Source organism: Rhinopithecus roxellana, chromosome 1, assembly GCF_007565055.1.
Source record: "Rhinopithecus roxellana isolate Shanxi Qingling chromosome 1, ASM756505v1, whole genome shotgun sequence".
NCBI classification, from domain to species: Eukaryota; Metazoa; Chordata; class Mammalia; order Primates; family Cercopithecidae; genus Rhinopithecus; species Rhinopithecus roxellana.
In genome coordinates, this window is record NC_044549.1 from 178,878,029 (window position 1) to 178,905,717 (window position 27,689).

General features: G+C 37.7%; 1 protein-coding gene across 1 annotated transcript in view; it reads right to left on the reverse strand.

Moving 5' to 3' along the window:
- PIK3R4 (phosphoinositide-3-kinase regulatory subunit 4) overlaps positions 1-24,046 on the reverse strand; it is a 75,157-nt gene extending 51,111 nt beyond the window's left edge. The window contains exons 1-6 of the mRNA XM_010380382.2: positions 23,534-24,046; positions 21,679-22,454; positions 10,550-10,683; positions 8,221-8,803; positions 4,981-5,115; positions 3,148-3,369 (exon numbers count right to left, since the gene is read on the reverse strand). Coding sequence (XP_010378684.1) covers positions 3,148-3,369; positions 4,981-5,115; positions 8,221-8,803; positions 10,550-10,683; positions 21,679-22,411 — 1,807 coding nt within the window. The 5' untranslated portion in view covers positions 22,412-22,454; positions 23,534-24,046. The remainder of the gene's footprint in view (positions 1-3,147; positions 3,370-4,980; positions 5,116-8,220; positions 8,804-10,549; positions 10,684-21,678; positions 22,455-23,533) is intronic.
- Between the last annotated feature and the right edge of the window lie 3,643 nt (positions 24,047-27,689).

The following is a 27,689-nucleotide window of genomic DNA, read 5'->3' on the forward strand; positions in this document are numbered from 1 at the left end:
TTCCTTTATGATTAAAAAATGATGTTATAATTGTTTTCTTTAATAAAAGGAAAAATACTATCTAAAATTCCAGTGGATTAAATTTAGGAACTTTACAAACTGAAATGTACAATGAGCTAGAATAGCTAAAAATATTTTGAAAATGAATAATGACATCTGAAATTTACCCTATCAGATAATACAGGTGATTAAAAATATATAATACTGTAAATTGAATATGGCTATGAGTATGAGTACAAGAACAGAAAAATCAATGGAACAGACTAGATAGCCAGAAAACTGACCTTAACAGACAGAGAGGCATGCAACAGATGATAAAACAGTTTCACAAACCAGTAAGAAAAAAACAAAAAAATGCTTAATAAACTATGCTGGGAAAATCAGTTACATATCTGAGAAGAAAAAGAAAATTTAGATTTCACCTCACATCACAGACCAAAAATAAAGATCAATTAAACAGTTAAGTAAAAAAAATAAAGCATGAAAAAGAAAAGACAAGCACACAACAGATTATTAATCTAATTCTGGAACGGGAAAAGACTTCACATACAAAAGCAAAAAAAAAAAAAAAATCACAAATCAAAAAGATCAAATAAACTGACTTCAGAAAAACTGTCTACAAAAATGATTTAAAAATCAAGTTAAAGAATTAAGAAACATGCACTTAAAATTAATTTTAAAAATTAATGTTCTTAATATGTATGTAAAGGTTCAAAAAGAACAAGAAAAGCATATCAGGAAAAAAAGCCAAAATAATGAATATTAAAAATCATAGAATTAGAAATATGAATACATCATCATGAGAAAGTTTTTCAACTTGATAGTTAAGCTAAAAAATATATATCAAAACAAGTTATCATTTTACCCTTCCAACAGGCAAGGACTAAGTAAAGCCTATTTCACACTGGATGGGTGTGCAGCACTTAATGGAGATGGGAATGCAAAATGATATAATCTTTTTGAATAGCTTATAAATGTGTCATGAGTTTTAAAAATAAATTCACATTCTTTAACACAGTAATTAAAATTTTTTACTTCTATCCTAAGAAAATAATTAGAAACAACTACTTACATACATGTTACATATTTACACCAAATATACAGATAATCTATATATGACAGAAAAAAATGAAAATAATTTAAATATCCAAAAGAAGGGTTAAATTTTTGCAAAACTATATCATGGAATAGTTTAGACCTATTAAATTATGGTTTCAAATAAATTTTTAATGATATGAGAAAATGCTTCAAGTATGTTATTAGAAAAAAGTATAGGAAATAATAAAATTTGGAAGTAATATAATATATACACAGCACTTATGCCAGGTACTACTAAATATATTAATTCATTCTATCCCCCAACAACCAGTAAGACAGGCACTATTCTTATTTCTATTTTACAGATAGGTAAACTAAGCCACAAAAAATTTAAATGATTTTCCAAGAACCACCACTAGTGACAGAGCGAACACTTGAACCCAGAAGTCTAGCTCCACAATGCCTGCTCTTACCCATCAGCATATGACAGAAAGGGATAAGTGAGGTGGAAAGAGAAAGGAAGTGCTATGGGAAAAACATCAAAGCTTTAACAGAGATTGTGCATGGGTTGTAGGATTAACCATCATTTATTTTCTTCTTGGTTTCTGTATTTTCCAAATTTTTCTAAGTTTTATTTCCAAAAGTAATATAAACATGTATTACTTTCATCAATTAAAAAATTTATTTTTAAATTTAAAAAGAACTAATATATGTTTCAAAGAACACATGAATTGACCAATAGATAGGTGAAGTTGTAAGAACCAACTTTTCCCGAGAAAGAAATAAAAATAGCATTATTTGGAAGAAGAAGACAGCAAGGAAGTCAAAAAGATGTAAGGATCAAAGAATAATACTGTATTCAGGAACTGAGTTAGATGAAGTCCTAGATGGAAGGCTAAGATGCCTCTATAAATTAATCTAAAAATAAGAAACAAAAGATGTCTGAAAAGAAAAAAACAGGTACAGTAATTTCCAAAAATAACAAAGCAAGAAAAACAGGGAATTTCAAAGTTTTTCAAAGTAGAAAGTACCCTTTCCTCCAAAACATATGACAGTATTTGTAGAAATATCAATCCTGTTGCCACATAGGTTTCTTGCGTTTTATTTTTTTAGAAAAAAAAATCAAACAGCGAACCTTTCCTAGACTGTTGGGAACCAAAACTTTAAGTCTTACAGCTTCCTGCTACCTCACAAGAAAGTCTGGATACCAGTCAAGCTTTCTATTGTGCAGAATAGTCTTTAAACTTTTTGGGTTAACAGATAAACCATTACAACCATGTGAGAAATGATATAATGGGGGTATTGGATAATCATAATAATATGAATTTAGCATATATTTCATAATTGGCCAAATCTTAAACTGAAAAGATCAGTACATTCAGGCAAAAGGGGATTGGTTATTATTTAAAAGAGAAAAATATTAAATCCTGTATCAAACATGACTTAACCCATGCAAAATACTGTCCACTTCATTTACTTCTAATTCTGAATCCAAATGTAATAGAAGTCATGTATCTAAAACACAAGATGTCTAACTTTAGATATATCTAAAAATCAAAAATTGTAAAATGAAAGAACAGCAAAAAAAAAAATGCTGCTTAAATTTTCAAAAATTTTCAGTTACACAAAGCAAAGCCTTTAACTTAATTCTTTCCAACTACATTGATTTTCAACCATGATTATATTTTAACTGTTATTTTCTGATTCTAAAAGTGATGCGTGTTCACTTTTATTAACATGTTTATAAACATGTATGATTCCTGTTATTGTTACCTTTACACAACAGCAACCATACTTTAAGAGGATTTACAATCTACTTATGTCACTTTAACATATCTCACGGTACTTTCCAGGTCATTATTCTGTCTAAATATAGTTTTTAATGACCACATGGTATTCCTTCATACGGATGTAACACAGGTTGATTTACCAACCCTTTATTTTACCAAGCTACAATATTTACATCATCCAAAAGCAGCATGAAAACAGAAATACTAGGAATTCATTTCATTATTAATGAAATTTGGTAGTATCTATCCTTCAGATTGCATGGAAGTATTTGAGAGGATGATTAAAAATCTTAAATGAATTTAAAAGCAAAAAACATACCAACTATACTATCAAAAAATGCTCCACGTAGATGCCAATCATTCTTATCATTTAGGAAAGTAATCATGTGGGACAACAAAACATCATTGGCTTTCTGACGTCCAAAGAATACACACAGCCGTGTTATTCCATTTTCCATCAAGGTTTGTTTTACAATATTTTCAGGATCACTTAGCAAAGTAACAACTTTCTGCTGGACCATTTCATGTAAGGCTTGGAGCTCTAAAAAAAAAAAAAAAAGAAAAGAAATAGTCAAGAAAAGGTCAATTTTCCCCATACAGATAGTCCCAGTCTTCTTTCTTACTCATCAGACAGACTGATTACAGAAGCCACCGAAGTCTTTAGTCACCAATTTTTTCCATTATTCAAAGCTCTGAAGGATAGAAAACTGAAATATAAAGTGAAGAAGATCCTAACAAGCAGATGCCACAAGCATAGTTAATATCTCACTAATTAAATAGTTTCATTTATGAGCTCAAGGGGAAAATTATAGAGAAGCACCAGAAAGGAAATCACATGGCCCCAGTAAGATCCCACTTAATCAAGGACTTGAAAATACTAGATAGGATCAGGATATAATATGACGGTACTGAGCAATCCTTTTAGAAAGTGTTTTTAAAGGTCAGTTTATTTTAGAAAGCCACAAAACACACTGCAAGTTCTGTCAAGGCTTTACCTCATCTGGCCACTGTTGTCTTCTCTGGCTTTATCTCTTACTCACTGTCATTTTTTCTCACTTATTTATTTACTTACTGCCTGTCTTCTTTTTACTAAAATGTAAGCTCAAGAGCAAGGATCATTTCTATCTGATTCACCGCCATGCTCTAGTGCTTAAGGCAGGCTCCTGATTGCCTTATACAGAGCTAATCTTTAACAATTATCTGTGAATAAACAGAAGACAGGGGCCACCCTTGGTCCAGCTACTCCTGTCAAGGAAAAAGGTAACTGGTCTGACATGCAAAACTATATGCTCACATAAAGAAAAACTTTAGATTCCCTCCCCCAAAATTTTAACATTTAACTTTATTATCTAAATAGGTCCAATTACATGGTTATAGGAAAGTATTATTTTCCAAGTAATTCCACGAAAAAAGGCTAGGATTTCCTGATACATCCTCCTGAAACTTCAAAATTAATCCACTGTATTCAACTCTAGATAATACATGTTGTCTAAAAATGGTGCCATTCTAACAAGTAACAGTAATTGTAGCTGTTTGTAGCATAAAATTCTAAAAAACTAGATTTCTCTAGTTTTTCATAGCTAGAAGCATCTTGGAGAAAATTACATCTATTACTTTACTTCTAAATCTTTTACTCAACAAACATTAAGTAAAAATCTCTAAAGAGTTGTATAATGCAAAGAAACCTAAGACAAGGACTTTGACTTCAATAAGTTTACCATCACCACATCTGCTCCTTTATGGTTTTGAAATGTAAATCACAAACAGTATGAAATAAAAACAATTTATGATTGAGGATACTCGGAATATACTCACATAAGGGGAAAAGGTTTAGCTTCTTTAGCTATGACGTTTCTAATTTTTTCTTCTTTTACGAGAATTATATAATTCAGCCGGCTTTACTGTTCACACAAATCAATTCTGGCTGACAAACAATTGAGTTTAGTATCCATGGTGACAAGTTGATTGTTTTCGAGTAAGGTAACAGTATATGAGGATAGAGAGAATAATCAGACACCAGGGACTCTTTCTATTTAATATATATATCTGGTATTCCTTCACCTTACATGAAAACTACAAATGATAGTTTTACAAGTTAGCATCAGCAATTCATTCTAAACAATAGGAAATCTGGAAGAGAAAATTATACAACCTGTGTCATAATTTCCATTTGGATGTGTAACTTCATCTATTTCTTCATTATTGGGGTCATTTTCCATATTAAGATTTTTTAACTGTACTAATTCCAGGAATCTTAAAGCTGTTTCTGCCAGCAGAGCTATGTTTTCTATAAAATAAAAAGGAAGAAATTTATAATTACAGTCTTAACTCTCTGTAAAGCTTATAACTTTTCCTCCCTGTCTTTATACATAAATAATCATAAGCCTATGGGAAAAGCAGAACTTTTCAATTTAGCATTTAACCTAATCAGATTTTAGTAACCCAGTTCATAATCTATAACTATCTCCAAACTGCCAGTCTTATTAATGAAACACAGCTTTAAAAAATAATAATACAAAAACAATCTAATACCCCATTTACTGAGGACAAAAAAAAAAGCCTAATTCTCTGCAGGGAGAATTACCCTTCAAACAGTATCCTTGACAAGTGAGAGATATTTATTAGACTAACAAAGAAATATCCACATTAAAATAACAGATCAAGCTAAGCTTTGGAATCAGACAGACCTGGGTTCAAATCTCAACCTTGCCACTTACTAACTTGGCCATTTAAGCAATATGAGGCTCAGTTTCTTCACACATAAATGAAGAGTCACAAGTGCCTCAAAGAGAAACCATTGTTAGACTGCTTTACAAGTGATACTCAAGTTCTTAGTGAACCAAAGTGGCAGTCTGTTTGCCACATTTCTACAGCTGTCTATATCTTCTCTTTTCTCTTTCTGATGACCTACAAAGACTGATACTCCTCACTGCTGCAAAATAACTACTTCTAATTTCTGCTGTCACATTTACTATCAATTGTATCTGCTCTTCACTTATACTTTCTTCTCTTACCTTGCCTCCCACTTAACATACGTGTTTCTTAACATATGACCATAACCGGTCAATGTACTCTTTTCCTTCTTAGCAGTGAATAGCCCTGAACATAAAGTTTAACTACCTTAAACTTAAAATAACCTTACTTTTTCCTTACTTTCCAACATCTCTGAAATTGAAATGTCAACATCTCTGAAATCGAAATGTACCTTATGGCAGTTAAGATCCTTGAGTCAATCAAATACAATTATTCCCTTCATCCTGGGGTCCCACTCCCCACCCGCCAGGTTCAACAATGCGCTGAATAGAATAAAAATTTACCTCTAAGTAAGCAAGATGTTAATACCCTGTAACGCCTGCTCACCCTAAAGATGGAAAAACTCTGGGCCATATCCTGATAATATGCCAAAAATTCTAGATGAGTATCCCCACTTTAATGAACAAATTTTTATTAGGAAAAGTCTCTTACTTTCCTGGGTACCTCTAAAGTGTGAGTAGATGTATGCTTATTTCCCCATAAACCACAGCATACTTGGAAGTTCACTTTACACAAATCTGTACCAGCATCTATGATATTTAAAAAATACCGTAAAGAAAAAAATGTTGATTTTAAACTTTTATAATTACTGACACATATATTTTAATTATATTTAACCATACACATTCAAATACACTGGCTCTATTTTAAAAGACCGCAAATTAGCCAGGCGTGGTGGCCCATTCCTACAGTGTTTGCAGGGCTGCATTTGGAGGATGGCTTGAGCCTGGGAAGTCAAGGCTGCAGTGAACCATGATCTCCCTACTGCATTCCAGCCTGGGTGATCACATACTGGGCCGTGAAGAAATGACAATGCAAGGTGCTGGCACTGACCCTGGGTTATCATGGACTCTCACCATAAAGACCCAGAAGACCAAAGAAAAGCCAGATTGCTTCAAAATCAAGGTCTAGAACAGGAGCTCTGAGAACTGAGAAATAGACCGGATACATTTGGGTCATGTTATTTAGTCTCTCCTAATCCCAATTTCCTCACCAGTCATATGAAGGTAATATAACATCTAATGCTCAAGGTTGTTGCAGCTAACCCTTGCAACAACCTAGAGCAGATTTTTCAATAAACAGTAGCTATTATTTTTATGTGATAGCTATTAGTAACTGAGTGTCAATATGTTAATATGGCACTTCATCAGAACATGACCTGTTTAACACAATTGAGAACAGATTAAGATACACTGCACCAAAAAGTAGGATCATAAAATTCTGGTAAAGAAGATAGTGCTTGCTTTTAAAACTGATAAACTTTGATTTGATTTTATCTGGTTCAATTATTTATATTTGCCAAGTGAGTTACAACTATGCTTTGTTATAAATGATAAACTTTGATGTGTCTTAGAGAAATCCTGGATTTCTGGGCCTGAAGTTCATACCTATATGGTTACAGAAACCATAAATAAATAAATAAGCAAAGATAAACATAAATAAAAATATATGTATGAAGAAACATAAAAACACCTAACAATCTCAATCACTTTATGGGTGTGCCTAGAGATAAGACCAGAGTCCAAAGACCATTTTTCGCATGTTTCATTAAAATAATGACAAACAAATCATAAAATGAATGAACTATGTTTCTTTAAAAAAAAAAAAAAGACAATATCATCACCACACCCATACTATTTACAAAAATTCAAAACAGAATCCCTGATTTCTTTCAGATTATATTATAGAAATAAATTATTTATACTCAGCGATATTATATATATTCAGTGGTATTTCTCATGCAGAAATAAGCTCTCAGAATTAATTTGGGGAGCTAGAAACATGAATCCGTATCACCTGATTTTGAGTGAGACTTAGAGGCAAAACAGGTAGGTGTGTATAACACACCCACCTCATCACAAAGAAGATGTACATCCTAAACAGTACAGTAACTGGAAAACCCACCTTAAACTTCAGTAAGTTAGTATGCTAGGTTCTTTCAACATCAAATTATCCAGCAAAATTAATCTTTTTCAGCAGCAATAGACTGTTATATCCTAAAACTGACAAATAACCATATTTATCAGAGAAACTTCATAAAGGCCTGAAGATACTAGATCAGAAGCACATACTTGTAAACATTAGTAACATTAGTCTTATTCCAAGTTGAATGTAATATTCCTAACAAAATCACAAAATTCCATCACTTGATAATTCTGATTATTTCAAAAGTGAGAGAACACAGAAACATTGATTCCCAGGAACACAGTATCTAGAATTATCATCAAAATGCACACAAACAGTTCAAAGAGCAAAGTTCATACTTGGAATTCTCAAACAAATCAGAAAAACAAGCAGTATTATAGTCATTAACTTAAAAATTATCTAAGTGGTTAATATTTGGACAATAAACTCTTACCAGCATAGGCTAGTCTAACGATAGTAGCATCATCTTGGGCTAAGTGGGCTATGCCTGGCAGAATGTATTCCGGATAAATATTGATATCATTACGAGGAACCTCTTTGACAAGAGCAAGAACTTTGGTCAATGTCCTCAAGGCTTCAGCCCTCACCCTAGGAACCGAGTCATTGCTGAAATGCAAAAGATATGGAGTAATCCGATCCAAAAGAATTTCAACACTTAATCTTGGAGCCAAATGAAGAATAAGTTCCAAAGCAGCTAATTTGGAATCACAATATTTAAGGGTCTGTAGGCAGGATGTTATAACAGATACCAAGATAACCAGCCCATTTTCCTTAGGCTCTCCTTCGGCTTTTTCTGGCAGATCATGTCCACAGAGATTGTGAATAATGTTGCCCAAATCCTTCCGTATAACCAGAATACGCTCATCTGCAGAAAGAAACGTTTCCTTGGCAAACTGGGCCATGTAGGGCTGAAGGAAAGTGTAAAATATTTCAGGAAAGGCGTTGCCACGCTGCTGTTTTAAGTAATCTTCTGCCTCTAAACGTTTATCTGGCTCACGGTGAATCATCTGAGTTACCTACACCAAGGGAAGAAAAGGAATTAAAATAGATTTGAGAATAGAAAAGTAAAGCAGATGGAAGGCAATTTACATACGATGTAAAGGATCTTTCAGAACCTGACTGCTAAGTGATTTGTGACTCCATCATCCTAGAAAGCAGCAAAAAATCATATACAAATATATTTCAGATGGCCCTGACACATAAACAGGAGGTTATACCATGGCTCAGTATTCCCCATTTCTTAAAATAGGGACTAATATATTGCTGTCCACAACTCAAAGATTCTTATAAACTTTTCTGAGTAGGAGATACCATGAAGGATCTGAGGAAAGCAATGGATCTTCTCCAGAGAAAAATATATATACACAATTTTTGCATTAAAAAACCCATACAATTCTGGAAGGAATCACAGAACCCCTAAAATCCATTTACATATCCAGGGTTGAGTTATGGTTCAGAACCTTATTGCCACAAGTGCAAAGGAATCTGTGGGTTAAGTACAGCTCTAGGATCTAATCAATAGGGGAATCAGTGGCTTAAAGTTTTCAAATAGTGTCAAAGAGATGTTAAATTCTGCAAACACTAGAAATGATACACCTAATTTGAATTTATCCTATGTTTTCTAGTACCATAGGGAAATAAATATTTTTCAATGCACAGAACATGGTTTAATCTCTCCTGGACACTCATAGGGTATCAGTCATTATTTAAATAAAATATCACAAAATGTATTGAGTTATCTGAACTTTCTGTTTATATTTTAAATAAGAGCCTAGTAGTGAACACGGGGGAATCAAATGTACTAAAAGAAAATGTTAACTAGTTAGAATTGCTTTTAGTTTGGATTAGGCCCTAAAGATTAAACAAATTCACTTCTTTCTCAGTTAAGAAAATGTATGCCCAAAGACATGAAGTTACACAACCAAAGCAACATAAGAAGTATGTGCCATACCCAAAGACAGAACATTACACCAACTCCTAATCCAGTGTACTGTTCAATAAATATGGCCTAAACTGGCTTCCTCTGAAGCACCTTAGTTTTTAATATTTGACATACTTAAGAGAAATTAAAATGTATTATAGATCTCCCTGTATTATGTATCTTCCTACCTAATTAAAGAATATTCTAAATACACCACAATCTTTTCCATGACTCAGAGTCATCACCACAATATTAGTTACCCTACAAATGACTTAGAAAAGATGCCCTCAAACAGTAATGTAGCTATGTGGCTTAGGTGATCCCCCATATGACTCCTCACGCCCATTCTGCTATACTAATTTGTGCTTCTGTAGCTGCCTTTCCAGAACTGCCCTCAGCTTCATATATTAATACAAAGCTATTTGCTTCTATATGCAATGGCCCTGTATTGCTGTATTATATTCAAGTTGACATTTCCTGTCCCCTCCATTTTAAATGTCTGTCTTCTTCATTTCTTACTAGCAAGCTCTATCCAGGACAACCTCTCCAACCCCTAGAAACCACCTTACCTCCTTCCAAATCTGTAAAACACACACTGAAGATTATAGTGGGAAAATAGATAATAAATAGATTTTTTTTAAGTCAAATGAGCTCTGTGCCTGAAGGGGAAAAAAACAGTACATTCTGCCCTAACAAAGTAGTAACAAAAGGCTGTTTATATTAGTCTATGGTGTTTTACTGCTTTATTCCAAATTTACAACATTCCAGAAATCTGATTAAAGCAAAAGTGGGAACAAGAGCCTATTAAAAACTTTATGGCAAATATTTGTAGCATAGTTACCAATTCTCTGATACTGTGATCTTCAATTTTATTTAGCACTTGTTCAGGGAAAAAATGTCCATTTCTATAAGCCAAAAGTTGAGAGAGATCAAATAATGGTACACCTTCTGTAAAAAGCTCAGCTATCACACAACCTGAAAAATAGCAGGTATAATTCTGTTAGAAAAGAGATGAAAAATATCATGCAATATAGATTGAGAACTCAGACAGTTCATAAAACCCAAAATGCAAAAACCCCAAAGTAAATGAAATTTAAAATGTTGATGCAACATACAACTACAATCAAACTGACAGGGAAAATGTCTATTGCCTGAACACTGGTTTCTAAAGTATAAAGTCAAAAAAGAGCCATACAATTTTTCTCCCTCTTAAAAAAAGTTAAATACTTCCCCAGTTCTGTAATTTTAAATGAATGTATAAACCAGACATGGTGGCTCACACCTGTACTTCCAGCACTTTGGGAGGCCAAGGTCAGCAGATCATCTGAGATCAGGAGTTCGAGACCAGCCTGGTCAACACGATGAAACCGCATCTCTACCAAAAATACAAAAATTAACTGGGCATGGTGGCGCACACCTGTGGTCCCAGCTACCTGGGAGGCTGAGGCACAAGAATCACTTAAACCCAGGAAGTAGAAGTAGGTAGAGGTAGGCTGCAGTGAGCTGAGATCATGCCACTGCACTCCAGCCTGGATGACAGAGCAAGACTCCATCTCAAAAAAATAAAATAAAATAAATAAATAAATAAAATAAAAGTATACATGTAATATATACAATTTACATATAGAGTGATAAAACAAGAAACTTTTATTTAAGTATGCACTTACAGACATTAAATTCATAAGGAACTACTACTACAAAGTCATATCTGACAAATCATTTATTCATCATAAAACAAAAAGTTATTAGGTGACCACTACACCCTAGGCACAAGTAGTACATAAAGCAGATAAAATCCTTGCCCTCATGAAGCTTTCATTCTAGGAAGGAAGACAGAAAATAAAGCAGTGAACAAACATAATATGTGAAAAGCTAAAAAGTGTAGCTGTAAGATTAGGGAGAGGAAAAGAGAGAGAACTCTCGTTTTGCACTTACATAATCTTCAAACCAGAAATTTTTAAAGTACTCACATTTCCAAAAGGACAACACAGTTTCACTGAATCATTACATGACAGGCATTTAACAAGTTTAAAGAGATCCTTAAATAACCTCAGTTCACAGCCTGTGCATTTGCTAGTCCCTATACCTAGAATGCTATTTCCCCCAAGTACCTCCACCTCCTTCAGATCTTCAGGTGCTCAAATGTCACTCAGCAGTAAGGCCTTTCTTGATTGCCTGTTTAAAATTGCAGGCCCCACTTCCACAACTACCCCCACATCCCTCACCAGACACATTCCTTTTCTCTTTCCTTACTGTTTTCCCCCCATAGCACCAACTTCCAGGTTATATTTTACGTACAGATGCTGCTCAATTTACAACGGGGTTACATCCCAATAAATCAACGAAAAGTAAAAAATATTGCACAGTGGTTCATGGCTGTAATCCCACCACTTTGGGAGGCCAAGACAGGTAGATCACTTGAGGTCAGGAGTTCAAGACCAGTCTGGCCAACACAGTGAAACCCTCTCTCTACTAAAAATACAAAAAATAGCCAGCTGTGGTGGTGCACGTTTGTAATTCCAGCTATTTGGGAGGCTAAAACAGGAGAATCACTTGAACCTGCGAGGCAGAGTTTGCAGTAAGCAGAGACTGGGCCACTGCACTCCAGTCTGGGCAATAGAGCCAGACTCTGTCTCCAAAAAAAAAAAAAAAGAAAAAGAAAAGAAAAATAAATGGATTTAATACATGTAACCTGCTGAATTTTCCAGCTTAGTCTACCTTAAACATGCTCAGAACACTTACATTAGCCTACATGTGGGGAAACACATCTAACTCAAAGGCTATTTCACAATAAAGTAAATAAATTATGTGAGATATTTCTCTCACGTAATTTATTAATATTGAACTAAAAGTGAAAAACAGAATGATTGTATGGGTGCTCCAAATACATTTCAACTGAATGTGTATCACTTTTGCACTTTTGATTTTGGTAAAATCAAAAAATCATAAGCTGAACCATTGCAAAGTCAGGGCAGTCTGTATGTTTCTTTTTGTCTACATGCCTATTAGAATACAATTTACATGAGGAAAGGATTTTTCTACTTTTCTCTATTCATTGAAAAATCTCCAGCAACTAAGTGCCTAACACATAATAAACACTCAATAAATTTGTTAATTTCTCTCTGTATAGTGTCACATTTTAGAATAAAGGACTTCGAAAAGCAGCTATTAAAAACACCATAAGCAACAAGGAAACACAGGATCCAAAAAATACAATTAAAATTAACCAGCTAACTAACGTAAGTAAGTTTCTGAGCACGTTTAAGGTAGGGTAAGCTGGGAAGTTCAATAGGTTAAGGTGTATTAAATGCATTTTCTACTTATATTTTCAACTTCTAATCAGTTTATTGGGAAGTAACTCCATTGTAAGTTGAGGAACATATGCACATAAAATAGAATCTAGAAGTTGGTGCTGTGGAGAAAAAACAGTAGGGAAAAACACCAACTGGATCTAACAGATACCAACAGAACACTCCACCCAACAAAAGCAGAGTACAACACACGCATACTATATATACCGCCTGGCGTTGTCAGCTGTAAGAGCCAAGTGTCAAAGACAATCTAACAGCAATGAGCACTAGACAGAGGCTTCTAATATCGTTCACTACACACTGAAAGAATTAGGATTCCTTAATGGCTTGTTTGAGCACTAGGGCACAGTAGGTACGATATCTTATACCAAAAAGTAAAGAAATGCTTAAAAAAAAATTATAATAATAATGAGGACTGTCACAAGGACACGGGAATCAGCCTGAGAAGGCTCCTACTACCACTGGCCAAATCTGAGACAACTGATGCACCAATATAATTAAGGTAATAAATACAAATGATTGAAAAAAGTAAGAATTAACATCTATACCAATAAATAAATAAATGGGGCGAAAGAGAGGATCCTTGAGTCTAGCAGAATGTTGAGGTCCTACTGTTGAATGTGGAGGAAGTGTTTGAGTGAAAGAATCATTTTTGCAACCATCACAGTAAAAATTTGATCATGCAAGAATCATCAATGGATGCCAAATGCCAAGGGATAAACTGTAGTGATGGGCAGGATATTTGCACATCTTTTTTTGTTTTTTGATACAAGGTCTCACTCTGTCACCCAGCCTGGAGTGCAGTGGTGTGATCACAGTTCACTGTGGCCTGGACCTCCTGGGCTCAGGTAATCCTCTCACCTCAGCCTCCCGCGTAGCTGAGACTATAGGCATGCACCACCACGCCCAACAAATTTTTTGCATTTTTTTTCTAGAGACAGGGTTTTACCATATTTTCCAGGCTGGTCTTGAACTCCCAGGCTCAAGAATCTGCCCACCTCAGCCTCCCAAGTGTGGGAGGCTGGGATTACAAGTGTGAGCCACCACACCAGGCATATTTGCACATCTTAAAATTTCTTCCTACAAGTTGCTTATTAGTTGCAAAGGATTAAAAAAATAAAAAATTACAGAGGGGAGAAATCGGGGAAGATTTTGACCAGATGATTAAAATTAACATCACAAACAACCATCATTTGTTTCAAGATGTGACCCTGTGAAAATCCATCATCATCTATGCAGTATTCCTACTAAGTTATAACCTAAATCTAATCACGAGGAAACATTAGACAAACTCAAAATGAGAAACATCCTATCAAAAAACAAAGGAGTGGGTGACATACAGAATGCATGTAAAAGCTGGTGAAAACGGAATAAGTTCTATACTCTAATTAACAGTAATGCACCTATGTCAACTGATTCTGATATGGTACGACAGTCATAACATGTCATCATTGGGGGAAGCTGAGTGAAGGATACCTCACTATTCTTATAACTTCCTTTGATTCTACAATAATTCAAACTAACAAGTATAAAAATGATTTTGAAAAATTAAGTGGAGGAAGGCATTCTTCAAAAAATGGCAATGTGATCATAACAAAAAGAAAAAAAACGGCCGTAGAAATATTAAAGGAGGCTAAAAGGATATGACAACTAAATGTAATATCTGACCCTAAACAAGGCCCCGCCCTGAAGCAGGCAAAATGCTATAAGAAACATGATTGGGTCAAATACAAAATTAGAATAAGAAGTGTAATTACTGTATCAATGTTAAAATTACTGTAGGCATTAACTATATTGTGTTTTGTAACAGACTATACCTCATCTTACAAAACACTGAAGGCAGGGGAAGGTTCCAAGATTGCTGAATAGGAACAGCTCCAGTCTACAGCTCCCAGCATGAACAACGCAGAAAACGGGTGATTTCTGCATTTCCAACTGAGGTACTGGATTCATCTCACTGGGGCTTGTCAGACAGTGGGTGCAGCCCACAGAACATGAGCCAAAGCAGGGTGGGGCATTGCCTCACCCGGGAAGCACAAGGGGTCAGGGAATTCCCTTTCCTAGCCAAGGGAAGCCGTGACAGACAGTACCTGGAAAATCGGGACACTCCCACCCTAATACTGCCCTTTTCCAAGGGTCTTAGCAAACAGCACACCAGGAGATTATATCCCACGCCTGGCTCGGAGGGTCCCATGCCCATGGAGCCTCGCTCACTGCCAGCACAGCAGTCTGATATGGAACTGCAAGGCTGCAGCGAGGCTGGGGGAGGGGCATCCGCCATTGCTGAGGCTTGAGTAGGTAAACAAAGTGGCTGGGAAGCTCAAACTGGGTGGAGCCCATCGTACCTCAAGGAGGCCTGCCTGCCTCTGTAGACTCCACCTCTAGAGGGGCAGGGCATAGCTGAACAAAAGGCAGCAGAAACTTCTGCAGACTTAAATGTCCCTCTAAGACAGCTTTGAAGAGAGTAGTGGTTCTCCCAGCACGCAGTTTGAGATCTGAGAACGGACAGACTGCCTCCTCAAGTGGGTCCCTGACTCCCAAGTAGCCTAATTTGCAGATACCTTCCAGTAGGGGCCGACTGACACCTCATACAGCCAGGTGCCCCTCTGAGACGAAGCTTCCAAAGGAAGGATCAGGCAGCAACATCTGCTGTTCTGCAGCCTCCACTGGTGATACCTAGGTAAACAGGGCCTGAAGTGGACCTTCAGCAAACTCCAACAGACCTGCAGCTGAGGGTCCTGACTGTTAGAAGGAAAACTAACAAACAGAAAGGACATCCACACCAAAACCCCATCTGTATGTCACCATTATCAAAAACCAAAGGTAGGTAAAACCACAAAGATGGGGACAAAACAAAGCAGAAAAGCTGGAAATTCTAAAAATCAGAGTGCATCTTCTCCTCCAAAGGAACGCAGCTCCTCTCCAGCAATGGAACAAAGCTGGACGGAGAATGACGTTGACAAGTTGAGAGAAGAAGGCTTCAGACGATCCGTAATAACAAACTTCTCCAAGCTAAAGGAGGATGTTCGAACCCATCGCAAAGAAGCTAAAAACCTTGAAAAAAGATTAGACGAATGGCTAACTAGAATAAACAGTGTATGGAAGACCTTAAATGACCTAATGGAGCTGAAAACCATAACACGAGAACAACGTGATGCATGCATAAGCTTCAGTAGCCAATTTGATCAAGTGGAAGAAAGGGTATCAGTGATTGAAGATCAAATGAATGAAATGAAGCGAGAAGAGAAGTTTAGAGAAAAAGAGTAAAAAGAAACGAAAAAGCCTCTAAGAAATGTGGGACTACGTGAAAAGACCAAATCTGCGTCTGATAGGTGTACCTGAAAGTGACGGGGAGAATGGAACCAAGGTGGAAAACACTCTTCAGGATATTATCCAAGAGAACTTCCCCAACCTAGCAAGGCAGGCCAACATTCAAATTCAGGAAATACAAAGAACTCCACAAAGATACTCCTCAAGAAGGGGAACTCCAAGACACACAATTGTCAGATTCACCAAAGTTGAAATGAAGGAAAAAATGTTAAGGGCAGTCAGAGAGAAAGGTCGGGTTACTCACAAAGGGAAGCCCATCAGACTAACAGCGTATCTCTTGGCAGAAACTCTACAACCAGAAGAGAGTGGGGGCCAACACGCAACATTCTTAAAGAAAAGAGTTTCAACCCAGAATTTCATATCCAGCCAAACTAAGCTTCATAAGTGAAGGAGAAATAAAATCCTTTACAGACAAACAAATGCTGACAGACTTTGTCACCACCAGGCTTGCCTTACAAGAGCTCCTGAAGGAAGCACTAAACATGGAAAGGAACAATCACTACCACCCACTGCAAAAACATGTCAAATCATAAAGACCATCAATGCTAGGAAGACACTGCATCAACTAACGAGCAAGATAACCAACTAACATCATAATGACAGGATCAAATTCACCCATAACAATATTAACCTTAAATGCAAATGGACTAAATGCTCCAATTAAAAGAAACAGACTGGCAAACTGAATAGAGTCAAGACCCATCAGTGTGCTGTATTCAGGAGACCCATCTCACATGCAGAGACACACATAGGCTCAAAATAAAGGGATGGAGGAAGATCCACCAAGCAAATGGAAAACAAAAAAAAGCAGGGGTTGCAATCCTAGTCTCTCATAAAACAGACTTTAAACCAACAAAGATCAAAAGAGACAAAGAGGGCCATTAGGGATCAATTCAACAAGAAGAGCTAACTATCCTAAATATATATGCACCCAATACAGGAGCACCCAGATTCATAAAGCAAGACCTCAGAGACCTACAAAGAGACTTGGACTCCCACACAATAATAATGGGAGACTTTAACACCCCACTGTCAACATTAGACAGATCAACGAGACAGAAAGTTAACAAGTATATCCAGGACTTGAAATCAGTTCTGCACCAAGCAGACCTAATAGACATCTACAGAAATCTCCACCCCAAATCAACAGAATATACATTCTTCTCAGCACATCACACTTATTCCAAAATTGACCACGTAGTTGGAAGTAAAGCACTCCTCAGCAAAAGAACAGAAATGATAACAAACTGTCTTTCAGACCACAGTGCAATCAAACTAGAACTCAGGATTAAGAAACTCACTCAAAACCGCTCAAATACATGGAAACCGAACAACCTGCTCCTGAATGACTACTGGGTACATAACAAAATGAAGGCAGAAATAAAGATGTTCTTCGAAACCAATGAGAACAGACACAACATACCAGAATCTCTGGGACACATTTAAATCAGTGTGTAGGGGGAAATTTATAACACTAAATGCCCACAAGAGAAAGCAGGAAAGATCTAAAATTGACACCCTAACATCACAATTAAAAGAACCAGAGAAGCAAGAGCAAACACATTCAAATACTAGCAGAAGTCCAGAAATAACTAAGATCAGAGCAGAACTGAAGGACATAGAGACACAAAAAACTTTCAAAAAATCAATGAATCCAGAAGCTGGTTTTTTGAAAAGATCAACAAAATTGATAGACCGCTAGCAACACTAGCAAAGAAGAAAAGAGAGAAGAATCAAGACACAATAAAAAATGACAAAGGGGATATCACCACTGATCCCACAGAAATACAAAATACCATCAGAGAATACTACAAACACCTCTATGAAAGTAAACTAGAAAATCTAGAAGAAATACATAAATTCCTGGACACATACACCCTCCTAAGACTAAACCAGGAAGAAGCTGAATCCCTGAATAGACCAATAACAGGCTCTGAAATTGAGGCAATGATTAATAGCCTACCAACCAAAAAACATCCAGGACCAGAGGGATTCACAGCCGAATTCTACCAGAGGTATAAAGAGGAGCTGGTACCATTTCTTCTGAAACTATTCCAATCAATAGGAAAAAAGGAATCCTCCCTAACTCATTTTATGAGGCCAGCATCATCCTGATACCAAAGCCTGGCAGAGACACAACAAAAAGAGAGAATTTTAGACCAATATCCCTGATGAACATCGATGCAAAAATCCTTAATAAAATAATGGCAAACCGAATCCAGCAGCACATCAAAAAGCTTATCCACCACGATCAAGTTGGCTTCATCCCTGGATGCAAGGCTGGTTCAACATACGCAAATCAATAAACATAATCCATCATATAAACAGAACCAAAAACAAAAACCACATGATTATCTCAATAGATGCAGAAAAGGCCTTCAACAAAATTCAACAGCCCTTCATGCTAAAAACTCTCAATAAACTAGGTATTGATGGGATGTATCTCAAAATAATAAGGGTTATTTAGGACAGACCCACAGCCAATATCATACTCAATGGGCAAACATTGGAAGCATTCCCTTTGAAAACTGCCACAAGACAGGGATGCCCTGTCTCACCACTCCTATTCAACATAGTGTTGGAAGTTCTGGCCAGGGCAATCAGGCAGGAGAAAGAAATAAAGGGTATTCAATTAGGAAAAGAGGAAGTCAAATTGTCCCTGTTGGCAGATGACATGATTGTATATTTAGAAAATCCCATCGTCTCAGCCCAAAATCTCCTTAAGCTGATAAGCAACTTCAGCAAAGTCTCAGGATACAAAATCAATGTGCAAAAATCACAAGCATTCTTATACACCAATAACAGACACACAGAGCGCCAAATCATGAGTGAACTCCCATTCACAATTGCTTCAAAGAGAATAAAATACCTAGGAATCCAACTTACAGGGGATGTGAAAGACCTCTTCAAGAACTACAAACCACTGCTCAATGAAATAAAAGAGGACACAAACAAATGGAAGAACATTCCATTCTCATGGATACGAAGAATCCATATCGTGAAAAACGGCCATACTGCCCAAGGTAATTTATAGATTCAATGCCATCCCCATCAAGCTACCAATGACTTTCTTCACAGAATCGGAAAAACCTACTTTAAACTTCATATGGAACCAAAAAAGAGCCCACATTGCCAAGACAATCCTAAGCCAAAAGAACAAAGCTGGAAGCATCACGCTACCTGACTTCAAACTATACTACAAGGCAGCATGGTAACCAAAACAGCATGGTACTGGTACCAAAACAGAGATATAGATCAATGGAACAGAACAGAGGCCTCAGAAACAATACCACACATCTACAACCACCTGGTCTTTGACAGACCTGACAAAAACAAGAAATGGGGAAAGGATTGTCTATTTAGTAAATGGTGCTGGGAAAACTGGCTAGCCATATGTAGAAAGCTGAAACTAGATCCCTTCCTTACACCTTATACAAAAATTAATTCAAGATGGATTAAAGACTTAAATGCTAGACCTAAAACCACAAAAACCCTAGAAGAAAACCTAGGCAATACCATTCAGGCCACAGGCATGGGCAAGGACTTCATGACTAAAACACCAAAAGCAATGGCAATAAAACCCACAAGTGAGAAAAAAATTAAGCCAAACTATCACAAAATTTACCAAAAATGGCACTGATGCCAGATTTCTTTCGAAGTCCCTCAGAGTACCACCCTCAACACACTTCTCCTTCCTCTCTATCCCATAAATTCTTAAATAATCTGGAATCCATAGCACAGTTTCATGTGGTCTGTGTATGTGAAATAATATATAGGAATGAATGCATGGTACATTTTTCAGGGAATGAGTCCACTAATTTCATTAAATTTTTTAAGAGAGTCCAAAAAAGCTTAAGAATCACTTCTGTACAAACTTTTCCTGGCTACAATTTCTACCTATTTCCTGATAACTCCCAAATCTCCGTCTCTATCCCAGATTTCTATGCCCAAAAATTTATAACCAATTGCTGGGCTAGGTGTGGTAGTTCATGCCTATAATCTCAACACTTTGGAAGGTTGAGGTGGGATGATAGCTTGAGCTCAGGCATTCAGGAACATTCTGGGCAACACAGTAAAATACAGTCTCTACCAAAAATGTTTTAAAAAATATCAACTGGGTGTGGTGGTGTGCGCCTGTAGTCCTGACTACACGCAGAAAGCTGAGGCAAGAGGATCTTTGGAGTTGAAGGCCGAAGTGAGCTACGACTGCACCACTGCGCTCCAGCCTAGGCAACAATGTGAGATCCTATCTCTAAAACATAATAATAAATTAAAAATAAATAAAAATATAACCAAATACATGTTGTACATCTTCTCCTGAATACTTGGCAGAAATCTCAAACTTAACATATCTAAAACAGACCTCATTATCTTCCCAACCTTACCTGTTCCTCCTCCTGTGTCTCCTTGTCTCAGGGACAGCATCACCATCCACTCAGTTTGGTGGGCGGGGAGAAGTTCCTGTGACTTCATCTTCCAATGACAGAATCCTAACAATTCTATCTACTAATAATCTCTTGAGCATTACCACTTCTCTCCACTCCTTCCAACTCTGCCACAACCTTAAGCCAGTCACAATCATCTTACCTGGACTGTGGCAGTTTTCTCCTAACTTGTTTTCCTGTCTTCTGTGTAGCTTCCCTGCAAAATTCACTCTCTATGCTACAGTCAGGCCAGACCGTTTCTGATCTGGCCTGAGTTTGGGCCTTGCTTAATTCACATCCTGTGTTCCAGAAAACACATCAGTGCATCATGTTCTGGTTTTTAAGCTTTTGTGTAGGCAACATCCTCTGTCTGAAACAAACTACTCTACGAAAGTTAACTCCCAATCAACTTTCAGGTTTCAATGTAAATATCATCTTTCTATTAAAGAGGCCTTTCTTCATCCCACCTCTTGACTCATCACCACCATGAGGACTAATTTAAGTATCTATGTGTTCATATAGTAGCACTCGATGCTTATTACCACCACAGTAAACAACACTGCATTGAAATGTCCTTTTGCAATATCCATGGTCACTTTAAAATGGAAGCATTATGAAAATATATTATCCATCAACGTCCCTAGCACTTAGGACAGTGCCTGACACATACAAAAAAAGTAAGCAAGCAAATATGTTTATCTGTTTGTGTAAACAAACTGCTGTTTGAATTTCCTAGGCACTTAAACATATCCAATGCAGGAATGCTGCCTCTAATTGAAATAGTGTCTGAGGACAAACCAAGACATTAACTTTTCAGTATCTGGTGACTAAAAAAAGCTACATTTCTGATTAACAGTTGAAAGATAAACACATGCTCCTTTAGCAAATGTGACCCACTCAAATACCTGCTGAAAAGATGTCCATTGCTCTCTTCAACTCTCCTCTTGTTCTCTGATTGCTATTTAAGTCTACAAGTGGAGTTGAAGGATCTCTCATATATTCTAACTCAGTGGCAAACATCCCACCATCAACAAAACGTTCAGGAGCAATATAACAAGTTCTCCTCCGTGATGTGTCAAAGAAATAATTGAAATCTGCCGGGTTGTCTTCTGGAAGATAAGTGGGCTTAAAACTGGCAAAATCAGTTAGAAGAACCCAATTCCAACTGGTGACCATCACATTCTCAGTCTTGATGTCTCCATGACGAACTCCAGATTTGTGTGCTTGGTCCACAGCTGTCAGGATCTGGAAAGCAATCCAGCGCTTCTCAATGTTATTCAAGAATGGACGGGTACTGATGCGATCATAGAGATTGTCTCGCACATACTGCCTAAAGAGCATAGCTGCTTTCTCAGATGCTTTTTCTGATGCTTTTTGGAAAGGTAGACAGTTCTGTGCAGAATTAAGCCTGATTTTCAGCTCCTCCAGCTCTTGTTTATAGCTGGTTAAAGGCAATGTGGGATCCTGAATTGCAAAAACCTTCACAACGACCAGGCCTTCTCGGTGCTTGGCTCGAGCAACTTTAAAAAACCGGGTACTCCCCAGGCTTTTATCATATTCAAAGTCATGAATATCTGAAAAATAACTCTCTACAGAAAGGATCTGGGAGGGAGCAATTCCAGCAAGCTGATTTCCCATAATGTCAAGCACCTCTGGGGTCGGTAAGGTTAGGATACAATACCTATATAAAAGAAAAACAAATGAAGAAAAAAGAGAAGAAACAAAGAAGCAGTGAAACACCATTATTCCATTATTTGGTCTCTTCCGAAAAGACAGATGCAGCATATTTCTCTTCCACTAAGAGCACTGTACCTAGCCTTCTGGGCAGTCTCTAAATTTCACACACATTTATCTAAAAAGACCATGTTATTTTCTCTAAGAAGACCTTGTTATTTTACCTAAAAGATCCTGCTATTGTGCATCGCCATTTCCAGGAGCTTAACTATATTTAGATAGGTCTCTTCAACTTTAAGCCAAAAATGTTAGAATGTGTTATTTTCTGATATTTAAAGTATTAATGAGCCTTCACTATGTATTCCATGCTGTGCTTGGGGCTATGAGAATCACAAAATTACTATACGACATAGTTCTTGTTCAAGAACCTGTAATTTCTTGGAAATAAGACACAGACACATTAAAAACTTAAAACTGGCCGGGCCCGGTGGCTCGCGCATGTAATCCCAGCACTTCAGGAGGCCGAGGCCGGCGGATCACGAGGTCAGGAGTTCAAGACGAGCCTAGTCAACACGGTTAAACCCCCCTCTCCACTAAAAATACAAAAATTAGCCGGGCGTGGTAGTGGGCGCCTGTAATCCCAGCTACTCGTGAGGCTGAGGCAGGAGAATTGCTTGAACCCAGGACGCGGAGGTTGCAGTGAGTGGAGATCCCACCACTGCACTCCAGCCTGGGTAACAGAGCGAGGCTCCGTCCGTCTCAAAATAAAAAAGAAAAGTGTAAAACTGACTAGGAGTCATCTAATACAAATAGGTCACTAAATTCCTGAAATGGTCAAACTAAGATCTAAAAATTCAGTTAACTCCTGGACACTTCCTGCCTAATTCCAGTGTGCCCTCTCACCCAGCTAAAAGAAGGTGCAAACTTCCCTAGTCTGCAACAAGAAACCTTGCCACAAATGTTAAAGAAATGTAGACCAAAATACGCACTTGCTAACCGTAGCCCAGGGTTTTGCTAACTCAGGTTTTGCAGGAAATAAATGCCACACATATACACACACGACCTTAAGCACACATAAACATTTACCCTAGGCCTCGGGAAAGTGTCAAAAATCGTTCAGAGGCTTCACAACGAGGTCATAGTGGACTACTTCGAGGACGGGACAGGAAAACGCGTCAGCAGCGGGGAAGCTATCTCTACGAAGGGTCTTTCTTCATAGGCAGGAGACGGGCTGTTGGGGGAGGGGCGCAGAAAAGTCCCGCTCTTCAGAAACCCGGGTGGTCCTGGAAGGAGAACTGGGAAAGCTCTCGGGGTCTCAGCAGAGAGAAGAAGCCACGCAAAAGAGTTTCCACAGGTACCCTGGGATTTGCCCCTTCCAGCCCCCTAACCTGCCCTGGGGCCATGCGTTCCTGGGCCTCGTCTTCCTCTAGCGCGGATCGCTACACCCTTCCGAGCCCTCCTCGAGGGCCTCACCACCGGGCTGGGGGAGATGGAACCCAGGAGAGAAGTGGAGACCGCCAGTCCCAGGAAAACACTATACTTCAGCTGCTACAGCCGCTGCAAACGCCGAACTCCCGGGAAAGCAGCCGGTCTGACCTCACTTCCTGTCGCCGAGCAGAAGTGACGAAACAGAGTGAGCTTTGAGGAATTGCCAGGGTAGGAAACTGGTTGCTAGGAAACGAACGAAGGCGTGGTCTTACTCCGGGCGAAACTACAGGGAGAAAATAATGCTCTGACAACGATCTATCCCCGTCCGCCTCTTCTACCTTTCATTCTCGAACGCTGAGGTTTCTGACATCCGCTAGAATCTGTTCAGACACCCCTTCACTCCCAGGACAGCAGAACAGCGTTAAGAGAACTCAAGAATATTTAGGAAAACTAATATATCCCAAGCTGGATTTTTAAGAGTTCTATTGAGATATAACTTACATACTATAAAATTCACCTGCTTAAAATGTACAAAGCAGTAGTTTTTAATACATCTATCGAGTTGTGCAATCATCCCTATAATCTGATTTTATTTAGTTATTTATCTTTGAGACGGAGTCTCGGAGTCTCGTTCTGTAACCCTGGCTGGAGTGCAGTGGCGCGATCTCAGCTTGCTGCAACCTCCACCTCCCGGGTTCAAGCCATTCTCCTGCTTCAACCTCCCGAGTAGCTGGCACTACAGACGCCGGCCTCCACGCCTGGCTAATTTTTTGTATTTTTAGTAGAGACGGGGTTTCACCGTGTTGTGGTCTCAATCTCCTGACCTCGTGATCCGCCAACCTCGGCCCCCCAAAGTGCTGGGATTACAGGCGTGAACCACCGCACCCGGCTTTTTTTTGGAGACAGAGTCTCGCAGTGTCACCCAGGCAGGAATGCAGTAGTGCCATCTCGGCTTACTGCAAACTCCACCTCCACCGGGTTCAAGCGATTCTCATGCCTCTGCCTCCAGAGTAGCTGGGACCACAGGCATGTGCCACCACGCCCAGCTAGTTTTTGTATTGTTAGTAGAGACGGGGTTTCACCATGTTGGCCAGGATGGTCTCGATCTCCTGACCTCAAGTGATCCGCCCGCCTCGACCTCCCAAAGTGCTGAGATTACAGGTATGAGCCACCGTGCCCAGGCTGCCTGATTTTAAACATTTTCATTACCCCAAAAGGAAACCGTGAAACCATTCGCAGTCGCTCCCTGTTCTCCCCTATTTCTCCTCCCGCTTCCAGCCCTAGGCAATCACTAATCTACTTTCTGTTTCTATACGCTTGCCTCTTCTGGACATTTTATATATAATATGTGGACTTTGAGACTGACTTCTTTCACTTTGCATAATGTTTTTGAGGATTATCCCTGTTGTAGCTTGTATTAGTACTTCATTTATTTGTTGTTGCAAATATTTTTTTGTATGGATATGTCACATTTTGTTTATCCTTTTGTCAGTTGATAGATATTTGAGTTGTTTCACTTTTAGGTTATTATGAATAATGCTGCTATGTTCATAGCATTAGTGTATAAGTCTTTGTGTAGCCATATGTTTTCATTTCTCTTGGATAGATACGGAGGAATGAAATTGTGGGCTCATATGGCAGCTCTATGTTTAACATTTCAGAAACTGCCAAACTGTTTTCCAAAGTGCAGGCACCATTTTACATTCCCATTAGCAAGGTATGAGGGCTCTAATTTCTCCACATTCTTGCTGATACTGTTATTATCTCCTTTTTTTATTATCCTGGTGGCTCTTAAGTGGTATCTCGTTGTTTTGATTTGTATTTCCCTAATAATCAATTCTGTTAAGCATCTTTCTTATTGTGCTTGTTTTCTATTCATACATCTTCTTTGAAGAGATGTCTATTTAAATTACTTGACTATTTTTTAATTGGTTTGTCTTTTTATGATTGAGCTGTAAGCATTCTTTGTATATTCTAGATACAAATCCCTTATCGGAGATAGTATTTGCAAATATTATCTCTCTGTGTTGTCTTTTCACTTTTTTGATAGTGTTCTTTAAAACACAAAATGTTTTCATCTAAAGCTGAAATTGTTATTATCCCTGCGACATTCCCTCCTCCGTTCTTCTCCAACTCAATATGCAGCACTACTACCCACTGAATTCCTCCAGACTGTAAATTTGGAACTCATTAAGTCATCCTTAACATATTCCTACTCTCCTCCTTCCTCACCACACTGATTCCTCCCATTCAGTGATCACTTGCTCTTGCTGATTCCATCCCCGAAATATACCTTGAACCCATTCACTGCCATCTCCTCAGAGCCTAGGACAAGCAACCATCATTGTCATGATGTCTACATTTTGAAACCTACACAGAAAAGGCACTCCTCACTCCTGATATTATTTTGTATACTTCTCCCAAAATTTTTTCTGAGTCTTTTATGGTTTCATTTTGTGCTCTTAAGTTTCTGAAGTATAGCTACAACTGTATTTTTTTCTAGAGAGTTACTCAGTTATCTAAAAATGTTGAGTAATACATTTCCCCCCACTTAGTTGAAATGTCATATTTACCATATAACGGATTTCCTATATATATCTGGGTCTTCTGCTGGACTTTCTTTTCTGTCTATTGAGGTACTATTTAATTCATCTACCAGTACTTTTAAAATAATTGTATAATGTTTTAATGTCTGACATGGCTAGTCCTGGAGTAGTCTTTTTTATATGAAATTATAATCATAAGACATCTATGCTTACATCCTTCTAGAAGCTCCTCCTCGTTTTTAGGCTAACATTAAAAATCCATAGCTTGGCCTACAAATCCTTGCATGATCTGACCCCTGCCCACCTGCTGCACTGCAATTGACATCACTTACTGTCCCTCTCAATCTCCCACACTGGCTTTCTCTTTGCTCCTATCCTGTTCTAATTGTCAAACCTTTCCCTACTGCTAGTCCTTCACATTTACTCTTTCCTCTGCTTAGAACACTCTTTCCCCTATTCTTCAGCCAAAATCTTTTCATCTCTCAAGTCCCAGATTAGGTGCCATCACCTCATGCAGTTCTTCACTGACTGCCCCCCATTATATACTTTCATGGACCTTCTACTTTTCCTTCACAGTACTTGTTATTATTGAAATCCTTTGAGTTTGAGGCATAACTATTTGTTTATTGTCTGTTTTATCACTAGACTGTAAACTCCACGACAACAGTGATTGTGTGATTCTTACTCATCAGGGTATCTTCAACACCTAGAACCATACCTAACAGATGATAGACATTCAATCGGTATTTTTTGAATCAATAAATGCGGACTTTGTGAGGTTTGTGATCATTAGGGCCAAGGTCAGGAGTCCCAGGACTGGGAACATCTAAAATATATACATAAAATCAGTGGAAGCACTCAGTTAATTACGAGATAGTATTTTTTTAAAGAGTAAGCTTATATTTCAGACTCTGAATACCATGTATGTAAGTGCTTTAGATATCTCTCCAATAGAGAAATAATGGTATGGAAATATGGTAAATATGTCTCAATTTAGATTATTTCTGCTTTTCCCCACCTGTATTTTCCCCAACATTACATTTTGTGAAATAACTTATGGATTTTTTCAATGCCTTCTATACTCACTGCTATGGTTTTCTTTTCTTTTTCTTTCCAATTCCTCCTTTTTTCTTTCTTTCCTTCTCATTCTTTCTTCCTTCTTTCCTTGTTTCTGTTGTTAAATAGCAATCATGACCGTCCATGGAGGTTTTTTTGGAGAAATCTCACCTAGTTCTTTTCAAAGCAAATAAAAAATAAAATTTACTTGC